The sequence below is a fragment of the Anguilla anguilla genome, chromosome 7 (assembly GCF_013347855.1).
Source record: "Anguilla anguilla isolate fAngAng1 chromosome 7, fAngAng1.pri, whole genome shotgun sequence".
NCBI classification, from domain to species: Eukaryota; Metazoa; Chordata; class Actinopteri; order Anguilliformes; family Anguillidae; genus Anguilla; species Anguilla anguilla.
Genome location: NC_049207.1, coordinates 26,175,927 through 26,188,690, shown reverse-complemented (window position 1 = coordinate 26,188,690; position 12,764 = coordinate 26,175,927). Strand labels below are relative to the sequence as shown.

The window sequence follows — 12,764 nt, the reverse complement described above, 5'->3', positions numbered from 1 at the left end:
GTTGGAGCGAGCTTCGTCCAGAGAATCGCCTGACAGAGGCACGCGTTCACAGGCTTTACAAACCCTGCAGTCCCATAGCTTGGGCGTGAACCACATAAACACATGTGCTTTTCATCTTTCTGCGCTGCCGTTTTTCCCCACAAGGGGAAAAGAACACAACTTTACGTTTGTGTCTGCATTGTAGTCTATGCATTTCATGCATGGCCACAAACAACCAGATTCTGGCACGTTGCCAGTTCTGTTCACTTTATGGCTTGTTGGCCAAAATAGTAAAGGAGCCGGCTTTAATGATATGGGAAGTGCTATAAGGTAACTGGGGATATTCTCTGCTTTTTCCATCCATTAACCACTGAAGCCTAGTAGTTGTTAATTTGTGTGCATGGGCTTGTGAACAGCCTCCATGTCTGGGCAGAACAAAGTCTCTGTCGGCAGACCAACCAGACCTGTAGCTATAAAGTGCCGGTGTGTGTGTGTGTGTGTGTGTGTGTCCGTGTGTAGGATGTGTTGTGTGTGTGAGTGTGTGTGTGTGAGTGTGTGTATGTGTGTGTGTGTGTGCTTCCAGACCCTGTGGAGTAGGCCTATTCCTCCCCAGACCTGGGTCGTATACTTTATTTTGAATGCTTTAACTCTGTATAACCCAGTGAAATTCCTACAGATTACTGAGTTTTAAAAAGAAACATGTGTTTTTGAAACATTGGGAACAACAGTCTATTTTCATATGATTTTATATTTTGGTTAGCAACTTGTTTTGTTGACGTTTCCCATATTCTATAACTCTTTAAACGTCCCTGGGAATTTGTGCATATCCCTGACAAATCTGTATGTTAGAAACCAAAATGTAAAAATCCTATGGTCGTGGTGGACATTTGATTCTTTTTAAAATGGTCAGTAATCTTCTGGAATTTCACTGAGGTCTACAGGACAGAAGTATTTCAAATGAAGTGTTTGACTCGGGTCTGCGTCCCACGTTGACCTCTTAAGGGTTTTTCAGTGAACGGTCCCCACTCAGATCAGCAGGGCGTTATGGATTGTACTCTGTTTCTCATTTGATTCTTTCTTTAGCTCAGGGGGCTTTTCTAAATCATGTGATCATGTGACCCGTCAGGAACAGTCGCGTTATGGAAGTGACCCTACTGAATGACGCGGTCATGAATCCTGCCGAAAAGCAGAAATTGAGTCACGCGCAGCGAACATGGTCCGGGCCTTACCGCTGGTCTCCCGGAGACTGCCGCCAGATCCGCCATCCTGACTCACCCAGGCTCTGAGAGGGCTTTGCCCTTTTTGAAAAAGGCCTGTTCCTTTGGGAGCTGTTTGGCAGGGTCCCGCTATGTTACAGGACTGAGCACAGTGCATTCATAAAGTTGCTGGTGCTTTGACCACATCCTGGTTTGGAAGGATTTGAATGAGCCGGGCCCTTTTACAGTACAGTTAGGGGCCACCTCACCTCCTGACATATATAACTCACCCATTAATCGGATTAGTTACCGCTGGAATGTAAGTCAGTATGAAATCCAGTTTCCCTTGAGTGTGGCACAGGACTTGTCCCTTGGTGAGCCATATTCTTGTTTATCAGACCTTCCCGGATTTATGTCATTTCTCCGAAAAAAAACGAAAACCTTTCAGTATGCTGCTGGTACTTTGCTTGTAAAAAAATATTGAGGTGCGTTTCAAACCCTCGACTAGATGTTCTACCTACCCTGCTTATTTTTGCCATTTACTACTTTTTGTCATTTTAGTCAAATTGTTTCACTGCCAATTACTGGCTTTCAGGGGAATAGACCAGGGTCAGTGATATTTTATGCATTCTGTATGCATTGTAATTTATTATAATTTATTATAATCTTTCATTTTCTGTGTCTTAAATTTGATCTCTTTTCTTTTTTTCTCCACTTTAAAGGGTCCCCCAGGTCCTAAAGGAGACAAGGTAAGAAAGCAGATATTGTATTAAAATATTCAGCTTATCCAAATATTATTATTTTCATATTCAGTATTTTGTTCCATACATTACCCTGAAAAACAGTGAGTTTATGCCTTGACTTTCTTCCTAAATACATTGCCTTTTTTAAACATGCATTTTGCATGGTGCTCTGAATCTCTCACTTAAGTACGAATTCTTTTGTAACCACAAGCCTGGCTTATTCCATTCAACATTTAAACATTTATATCCCCCTCAGAAAGGAAAGAATGGTCCGCAGAGCCAAGGGTGGAGGCATTAATGACTTATCACCTCTTATCTATCGTCTCTCTTCTCTGTCTCTCCTTCTATATATTTCTTTTGATTTTATTTCTATCTCTTTCTATCTTTTTATCTTTCTCATTCTATCTCCCTCTATCTTGTTCGATTTCTCTCTGTCTCTTTTGCTGTCTATATCCTTCCCTCTCTCTCTCCTATTTTTCACTCACTGCATTCCCTCCTCTCTCAGTCTTTTCCCTGGCATTTAAAGGCCCCTGTACCAGAGAGCTGCTGGGGGCTCATTCAGTTAAGGTTCCAGTGTATGAGCCCCCCCTCCAAATCCCCCTGCGCTGATTGTGCACGGCAGCCCTGCAGGGCAGCTCCTGATTGGCCACAGTGTCACCCAGGGAGGGAAGGGTTTCAGTTGGTAGGCTTGCCACTGTCTCATCATCACACATCAGTGACCTCTTGTGGTTGATTCGGAAAGCAGAGGACAGTTTGACTGCTCTCTTCCGAATCAATGAAGCGCACAAATACGTCCAGACTTCCAAATTCGAAGAAATATACTCTAAGAAAAGAAATGGTTTCTAAGAAAAATGTTCTATGTTCTTCACTGGACTAGAAGAGAGCAGTAATTATGCAGAATCGCCTGCAGACTCTGGAAGTTTAGCAAAGAGGGGAAAAAAAAGACCACATCCACAGTGCTGACAGGGACACTCTGTTTTTATTTTTATTTTTTAGTGGCACAATCTGGATTTTATTCCCCTGAAATATTACTCGGGTGACAGAGAGCTAAAGGGGCAGTTTTCCGTGATTAGATTTCTTCCGTTTCCCTTAGCATACCCTCTTCGTTTGTTCCTTTTTTTGCTCTGTGTATCTTTCTCCCCGGCTATCACTCAACGGCACTCTGGCCTCCTGAAACCAATCACTCTCCTACACCCCGAGGCACCATAGAACTAATCAGAGATCTGAATGTTAACAGTAGCAGTGGCAGCCATTTACTGAATACACAAACTGCGGTAGAGTGGTCTTCCTCTTCCAAGAAGCTCCTTTTGAACTTGTTGCCTTAGCCGAAGTTGATAATTGATAGTCGTTAAATTAGATACAGGGGCCTTCATGTTCATCTTAAATCTTAACGATCGTCATTAGTCTTCAGCTTTATTTACTTATTAGATTTTTTGTTGTAACTTTGACTGCCCACAGACCCCCTAATGTGGCATGAAAAGCAAAAGGCTGTCTGAGCTTTACCCATTTTTAGCTCTCAGCTCTGATGTCCGCTTCAGTCCCTTATGAAATAGGGAGCCGAAGGTTGTAGATGGAGAGGTCGTAGTTTAACGAGAATGACCCACCAGGGAATATTCTGCCGTAACCAAAATGTCTGTTTTTATGTCAGTGGGTTTAATCACCTTGAGATATGCCCATAATAGTCAGAGTCAGTTAATCACTCTGAGATGCATCTTTAAAATTTAATCTTCTGTTCATCGCCCTGAGATACCACTTCACTCTATATCCTTACTCCCCTCTCTAAATTCTCCATTGCCTGAGTATCAGTAACAAGGTTAGGAGATTAAATAGTAATTGCGAAGATACTCTTATGGAAGGGAGTTACAAACAAGCCATTAGCATGTTAGCATACACCCCCCACAAACAAGATGTTAGCGTGTTAGCACGCACCTACTCAAAGAAGAATGCCTTGGAACTGCTCGCTGTCCTGCACCATCCACACATGTTTGTGTTATGTACTTTGGTCTGAGAAAAAAACATTCCAGATGCTGGTTTCTCACTGTCCACCTAATACCGTGTGTGTGTGTGTGTGTGTGTGTATGTGTGTGCATGTGTGCATCTGTGCTGGAGTTACTTTTCAGCTTCTCTACCGAATCAGTTAATAAATTAGCTTTGCTTAAGCCATTAATTAGATATCAATCTAGAGTTGACATCACTTAACAATCACTGTACCATTATATGTTTTTTTTATTTTTTTTGTTACAGGGTGGTTTTGAAATGTTGCGTTTTTCCTCATGCATAAACATGCAAATGAATTGTTTTTATGTAAGCAAGTTCTATCCACATCACATTCAACACATTTGTAATATAGACAGAAATGACATTTTATTGATTAAGAGTAAATAGCTTGAGTACAATTGGTTGTAGGTAGGCTGCAAGGTTGTCAAGTAAAGATTTATGTTTGGTACATGGATCTCGGTGCAAATCGATAAGCCAGGGGTTGCCAATCCTATCCAAAAAGGGACGATGTACTGGTGTACGTTTTTTGTTCTAGCCCGTTAATCCATAGCACTAAGACAGCTGATTCTACTCTTGATCGAAGACCATGATTCGTTTATTAGTTGAATCGAGTGTCTTAGTTCTGGGCTAAAACTAAAACTTGTGCCCGCACTGACCCTTTTCGGATGCGAATAGACACCCCTGCGATAAAGCATGCGGCTTGGACAGAATCTGGGTCTAAGACAGATTTCTGGGTTGCTCTGAGACTAGACATCAGTGCCAATAATTCTGGTTTCACCAAGACTGCCTATACATGCAAAGATAAGTTCAGTCTTGTGTCTGTCACCTCACAGAAGGTCGACAATCTTTACTGGTACACAGAGAGCAAGTAACTCAAGAACTGGAAACAACTATCATTTATCAACTGTCAACTATCATAGCTACCTAACATAACTATTTGGATAGCTATAGGAAACGTTACTTACAGGTCCAACAGAAAACAAGCCAACTCCACATCACATTTTATCCCCTTGGTGAGCTTCAGCTGTCACCATAGAGGAAAAACAATTCCAAGGTTGACTCTGTTTTTTTGCATTAAGCCGTTTGGCTTGTCGTTTTGCTTTGCTATATTTGTGCTTCTTCACTTCCACCATTGCAGTAGCTACAAAGGCTCCGCTGAAACCCGATCCCACCCATAGGCTCTGTAGCCTCACCTAACCCTCTCCACACGGAAACGAACGTCATACCTAGAAACGTCCCGAAAACATCTTAGAAGAGAAAATACTGGCAGAGCAGTACGGATTCAGCATATGTGCGCAAATGCAGAGATTGCCAGTGCATCATAGATGTGACTGAGCCTGGCTATTTTGTGATATTTTCAAAGCAAAAGTCGTGCATAGTATGCCTTTAAGTGCAATAATAACACAACATAATTTCACCTTTGCCACACCTCAAAGCAATATGTACAGCTTATGTGCCTGTCCATGCTCACCACTGAAAACACTGAAGGGCAAGTTTGACTGTGTGAAAAACAGAGCGCACAGAAAACCTGATTCAAAGTAGTCACAGCCTCAGCTTCGGGTTTTCTGGTAAGGAGAAATGTGAAGGGAAATAAGACTGCTTTGTTTTTGTGATTTGTGGTGGTTTTTATTATTTTTACACTGTTGACACTATAAAAAAATTTATGACAGCAATCTGAGGATTTGATTGAGGCTTTCGGTCAGTTCTCATTGGATACAGCTCGCTTTATGATGTAAGAGTTCACAGTCAAAAAAGGAAGTGACCATTGGCTCTTGGTGGACCAGGGTAATTGCTCAGATAGCAAACAGCCAGTCAGCAGAGGAGCTGACATGCGGTGATTTTAATTTCACTCTTGGTCAGGTGACTCCAGGCCCAGATCTCCTCACACTTCCAATACACTGTGTGTGCATGCATGCGTGCTGAGTGTGCTGAGTGTGTGTTGAGCAGTGTAACGGGCTGTGTTTTTACACGTATCTTCTGATTTTCTGCCTCCTCACAGGGGGACCAAGGTGACCAGGGGCCACGGGTAAGGTGCATGCTTGAGGGCCCCGCCCCTTTCTGTGTGCCTCACGTGTTTAAAACAAATACCAATCTCTCTCTCTCTCTCTCTCTCTGGGTCATTTGCTTAGCAGACACCTTTATCCAAACATGTGCATATAATTATGTATTGTGAAAGTGTTCCAGGTAGAATCCAGATTACGGTTATATTTACAGTAGGAGGATGGGAAAGGATCTGGGTATGGGTAGTTGTTGATTTTGGATTAGGTAATTTTTTTCACTTTTGGGACGTAAGACTATATAGGCTTATGTAATTTCATATTTCTTCAGTGAAATATATTTTCCATGAAAAGAATATTGTTGCTAAAAATTAACAGAAAATATGCTTTTGAAATTGACGCCTGAATGTTTGGTCTCTTGTTTATAGCATTTTGCTTTTTTTCCTAAATAACTAGGACTTCCTGGAATGATCTCCTCTAGTGACTCGCTCACTTGGACACACTTAGCCTTATTCCAGTCAGTAAATATATAGTTCTCGCTAGCTGCCCTCTAACAGCTGTGAGTCGGCCAACATTTTTCAAATCAACAGTGCAGTAGTATAATGGAAAGTTAAGATCAGGTAGTCGAGATGAAGATCAGCTGTTGAAAGGATGAAGGATTGCTTGTGAACAGTCCTGCTTGCGGACTGTCATACCACCAATTTGCGAAATGCCGGCCAACCATTAGGTGGCTTTGCTGGAAAGCCTGAGAGGTGTTTAGTTGCTTTGAACACCGATGGGAAGTTGTATATATCCAGGAACTTTAGCACGTCCAAAACCTCCATTTTATTAAATTACAGAGTAGCAGTGCTTGTTAAGGAATTTGTGAATAGTGTGTGTGTGTGTGTGTGTGTGTGTGTCTGTGTTCTAGACTAACGTCAATAATGTTCAGGTCAACAGCGATCCAGTTAGCCGGGGCAAAGGCTGTAAAAGGCCAATAAATGTTAGAATTTATACATAAAATTTGAGAATCTGAGACTTAAAAATGCTGCTACATTTTCCACAAAAAGTCCTTTGTCAGGCTCTTGGTCTTGGACGTGGTGTCTGAAAACGAAATACATTTTTTCAATGAATAGATGCACAAACTGTTCTTGCTGCAAATGAAATGAGTGGCATCTTCAGGAGGCCAATAGTGAAAGTAACGTTTTCTACTGGAATATATTCATTCGTACCATTGTTAATTTCACCCCAATGGAAAACGCTAGTTTGTTTCATTGATTTGTCATACTGAGGTCTGAAGTAGGAGGCCACCAGATATTTTTTTGATATATCCCTGATGTTCCCCCAAAGATACTTTGTTAAAATTTTTTGGTTATTGACTACTGTTAACCCCTTCTCTCTCCCTTTCTGTGAAGCACTGTGGGTGTGAGACTCCCTGAAGTGTCACTAATTGGGTTGTAGGGGTTCAGGGCTATTCAGAGGTTAAATCTAAAAGAACAGCAACCCCTTAATTACATCTGGTCACATCAGCCATCTTTATGGGAAAAGGATTGTACATTGATTTTTATTTTTTCATCTCAGTCAACATGACCCTTTATGGTTAGGTACATATGCCCAGTATTGCCCAGAGGGTTGAGAGTCACCTGATGTAACTCTCTGTTATCAGTGGTAGGTAGACAGCCAGGTATAAAATCACAGGCTCAGTGAGATGCCCTGAACACACCAAAAGCAACATTAGGGAGACCAGACAGAACTGAGAAGACCAGACAAAACCATCGTTAACTCTCGTTTGATTTGGGCAGGAAATTGGGTGGGGGTGGGAGGTGGGATAGATTTTGCCTGGGTTGGGTTTCTAGAATTAGCATTAATTTTGGACGTTTAGCCCGGGAGTTAAAGTCATCCGCCTCCAAGCTAAACCGTTTATCTTTCGCACCGCAAGGCAGATGACAGAGAAACCTCAGCCCAGGGTAAATAAATAGGGTTTTAATGGCCCCTATGCTCCCGTAGACTACAGCCTCAGAGTGTTTATTTAATTAACTTATCGTTATGAATACCCTCCTCACGAGTGCTGAAATCTACCGGGAGAAACTGAGCGAGACGCGTTCACCAGCAAATCAAATCATCCGCTGACATATTGACTTAGCACATTAAATTAGTTGGTTAATGTAGTAGAACAACATTACGGGGTTTCGGGAGAAATAAATTAATAATAGCTCAATGACTGAGGCTGTAACTGGAGAAGAGAGGTGCTCTCCTCGTGCTTTTGATAGAAATTTGAGTTTAACTTAATTTGGGCAAAACCATGGATGCATTATGGCTTATTAATCTTCAGTGGAAAATCCTGATTAAGGTAATACTGTGCACATAGGTTCCTGTTTATGGAAATAACTGTCAGGCTAGTCATATGTAACTCTAATGAGAGAGGGGGTGATTTAACTGTACTTTATAAAAACTCTGAACAGCTTTATAAACTAGTCAAGGTACTCTTTCACAAAGCTGTTTATGTTTTAAATGGACCTTGAAATTGTGGGTTTCCTGGATCAGCTGTTTGGAAAGAGTTTTAATTCAGACTGTCTGAGAACAAATTGAGAGAAGACATCTCCTTCTAAAGTGATGTCCTGGAGGTTGTTCAATTAAAGGACGCTGAAAGATTACTGACATTCTTTTATCAAGGTTTATCAGAGACATATTCCTGAGTAAAACATAATCTTCAGGAATACCATAATTTACCAGCTCTGACTCATTTGCAACAATGTGATTATACGTTATCAAAAATGGTAGGAGATGAACTGCAGAACTTCTTCTGCCACTGTGCCCAGAAACTTTAGTTGCATTGATTACAAAGCATACGTGTAGGTTTGGGGGAGACAGGGAGGCATATCACCCCCGATATTTTCTTATGACTGAATTCCTAGACTAGCTAGTATGCTTGTGAGACGTCACATTTCACTGCAAGAGACTAGGTGGTCCTGAACCGTCTCCCCCAAATTTGAAATGAAAACCTTGCTGATGTTAACAAGTATTAAATAATATTGTGAAGATTGGCCCAAACACAACAAAACGGTTCAAAAATGAATTTGACTTCATTTTGTTAGTGAAGAAAGCAAGTGACACAAATATGTTTCATCCTCAGCAGTGTGAACATTTATCATTAAAGATGTTGCCATCATGTTCATCGCCCATACCATTTTGTTAATATCATTAGAATAATTAATAATAAAAGACCCGGCATCTTCACACTAACTTTGCACGTAACCAACAATTTAAAAAATGTCCCAACCTTGAAAAATTATATGTCACATATTTGCTTCACTAAGTTTTTAGCCGCTCATAAATGGATGCAAACATGGAAATGAACTTCAGTAAAGTAAGTTAGTAAAACAGGGTTAAGACAGATCGGGATGTGTCTGCACATCGGTGGTAAATTTGTCATGTAAGCAAATAGTTCCTTAGTTCTTGTTTTGCACCAATGTGCGAAGACATTACAATCATTCTTAAGTCTGTTCGATAACCCAGACCGTAGCCAGCTAGCACATGCCATCTGTGGGTCAGGAGCCTCTGTACCTCCCTGGTTGGGATCAAACACAAAAGGTCAGAGGTCACTGTGAGAGTTGGAACCAAGTAGCACCCCTAGTGTGGGAAGCTCAAAATCACCATTTCCTTCTCAGGTTTGGCAGAAGAGAGCCAGGTGTAAGGGTCGTGACCGGAAGTCAAAGGTCAAGCAAGAAACAAATAAGGCATCCACCATTTAAATTGGTGCTGCTTTGGCCTAGTTCACCAGCTAGCAGTAATATATTAGGGATGAAATAATGGTCTGTCTGTTGGGTGAGTGCATGAGGGGGTGCTAGGTAACAATGCAGCAGCTGGGTTTATTTTAAATGCAGTTATCTGAAACGCAGCACCCCTCTGGTTTAGGGAAGTGTGATGAATTTGGAAAAAATGAAGAGCGTCTTTTCCCCCTGCTGTCTTTGAAACATGAGCACGGCTTTCCGGTGTTTTCACAGGCAGACTAAGAGGCTTTAAAATGGCAAAACCAGCCAATCCCTGACTTCAACCAATCAGCATTCTGCCTAGCATTGCCCCCCCCCCCCCCCCCCCCCACATGCACAGACACACACACACACACGCACACGCACACACGTACACACACTCACACACAAATAGCAAATGGGAAATCTTAGAGATCCTAGAGCATCGTTACGGATGCAAATTTTTATCCACTGAACTCATCTGGAAACAGACAATTACTCAGAGAGGCATAATCACCCACCCCACATATTTTACTCAGATATTTGCTCCCACCCCCCACCCCCCCACTTTCTCGTGTTTTTCTTGAGTTTAGGTAGGTCAGTGCACGGCATGCGTATAAAACACTGGTATTATCATCATGCTAAAAGAGAGAGAAAATGGCTGATTTGTGAAAAGATTCTCAATAAACTCTCAAAATTCTCACTTATCATTATTCAGACATCATCGGTCTTTTGGCCCGGGGTGATACCTGAGGGAATGTGTACTCCCAATGCCTTGCAATGGTCTGGTGGGGCGGGGGTGTTAAGGGGGGTGGTATGTGAAAACAATCAAACTGAGCTTGGTGTGGACTTGAAGGGATTTCAGCCTAACATGCCCCAGATAAGACACATTTTCACAGTTAGAGCATATGGTTATTACGTACAGACGGGTTGGCAGTGCTGTACTGGGGGTGCATACAAGCAGATCGCGTTGACCAATGGAAATAAGCCTATAAGTCTGTGTAAGACAGGAATCTCAAACTAGTCCTGGAGCACCACGCTATCTTCATGGTTTATGGTGCTTCCCAGTTAAATTTAAGACATTTGATTGGCTAAAGACTCATTACACCTTGTTTTCCTGGCCTACAGTAAACTGGCTGCTAATTGAAAAGAAACTACAGAGACCCCCAGACACCATGACCCTCCAGGAGTGTAGTTTCAGATCCCTGGCCTCTAACCGCATTGAACCAAATTGTGACATCTGAAACAGGCTCACTTAATGCTGGCCTTACACTTCACAATATTTTAAGCGATTTTACAGTCATAATAAAGTCTTTCCAGTCTTAACTCAGTCCCTGTGTACTCACGATTAGTGTGAGGCTGTATTAAGATGGCTACGACTGAGTTTGTGACCGTTCCAACAAAATCAGACGTTGAATATTATCCTAAGTCTTTAGTCTTGGCTCAAAGGGTTTGTGATGGTCAACGACGCCATTTATAATCCTACACTGCTCACAGCCAACAGGCATGCAGTCTTTGTCTGACATCAGCACCCTGGAGAAGGGCTAAGATAAAAAATTTCCAAAATAATCCTGTTGGAGTCTTATAACGTGTGAAGCTGCATGATTCAGTCTTTGCAGTAGATTAAGATGTGAGCACCTCTAAGACTAAAAACCCATGATTTAGGACAGATTTTTATTAAATGTGAGAGTGTGCCAGACTTTAGTTGTCTAGAAGTCGTCTAGTATAAGGCCAGCATTACTTGCATTGGTTGATGTGTATAACAAAAGTCTCCTCTTAATTAACAAATAATTGTTCACCCTGAGGGTTTCAGTTTGGACATTCAGCATGAACGGTTATTCCACTAAATTTCACATGAGAAACTTGGTGCAAATTCATAAAGATACGAGGGGATCTAGCATCTGTCTGACTCCCCTGATACAGCCTAGGGTCATGCTTATAGCCACTAGCTAACAAAATGAACCATAAAACATTACTGGTCTCTTAAAGAGACAAACACAGGATTACTGAACGGCCGAAACATGTACCATGTATCATGTAAACCTGTAAACACTTTTAATATGAATACAAATGAAACTTCATAAACTATTCTGCATAATTAGAAAATATCCTAATGCTGCACACTTTTCGCTAAGGATTGAGATCAGTCTTCTGTCCTGTGAGGTATTTGTTTGGGAGGAGGAAGCGTGGCGTGTTGAGGAGAAGTGTTTCGGCGGGGTCGGCCGCTTGGATTGCAGCGTGCGTAATGAGTCCCACATGGGCACATCGTCGGCCCGGAAGCCCTGAACGCCACAGGGAACCGCCTGAACGCTTTGGGTATAAAAGATTCATCTCCTCATTCTCTCGTCACGCTGTGTAAATTTCACATTCAGGTTATATGATTCATACACGTAAAGCGTACATTTAGAGAAATGTCGGACCGTAAATTATCACGTAAAAATGTGCAGCAGTGAGTCGTGTTCAGATTGACTCTGCAGGTTATACCACTGAGATTTATTCCCTACCTAGAGTTCGAGATTTTAAACACAGCAGTCTGTTCTACAACAATAGCAGGTGATCATAAATGGAAGGCAGGAGTGAGAGGCCTTCAGGTTCCTCTGAGTTTCACAGAACGGGAAGAGAGAAGCTCATTGTTCAACCGAATGTTCTGCTGCAAATTCCATCCTTTTGAAACTGTAGTAATGAGTCGTCTTTTTGATTTTAAGATCAAATAAAATGCAGGTCCTTCTTTGGCTTAAGAGCCCTTTGTAATTCAGCCATTGGTTTAGAGGGCAGAGGCCCCTACTGTTACTTTAGCCTCCATGTGAGGATATGCTTTCCCATCATGCAATTTACCCAATTACAACTTCCATTGCCATCAATCAGTATATTAATTGTAGTTTTATTTATCAAATTTCCATTTGATTTATAAAAAGATGTTTGTGTTGTCACTAAAAAATCATGTTATTATCCCAGTTAGTCTTATTTTTTTGCATTCGACCCAAAACCAATCCCCCTACTTAGTGCACTGTATGTCCTCCTGTCAGATTAAACTTGTGTAGCCAATGAGTGAGTGAGTGAGTGTATGAATGAGTGAGTGATTGAGTGAGTGAGTGGGTGGGTGGTTGAGTGAGTGAGTGAGTG

At 41.7% G+C, this 12,764-nt stretch overlaps 1 protein-coding gene across 7 annotated transcripts in view; it reads left to right on the top strand.

Moving 5' to 3' along the window:
- LOC118231892 (collagen alpha-1(XXV) chain) overlaps window positions 1–12,764 on the top strand; it is a 196,528-nt gene that overhangs the window by 122,922 nt on the left and 60,842 nt on the right. For all 7 annotated transcript variants that reach the window (XM_035426243.1, XM_035426244.1, XM_035426241.1 and 4 more), the window contains exons 5-6: window positions 1,898–1,924; window positions 5,916–5,942. In XM_035426243.1, coding sequence (XP_035282134.1) covers window positions 1,898–1,924; window positions 5,916–5,942 — 54 coding nt within the window. The remainder of the gene's footprint in view (window positions 1–1,897; window positions 1,925–5,915; window positions 5,943–12,764) is intronic.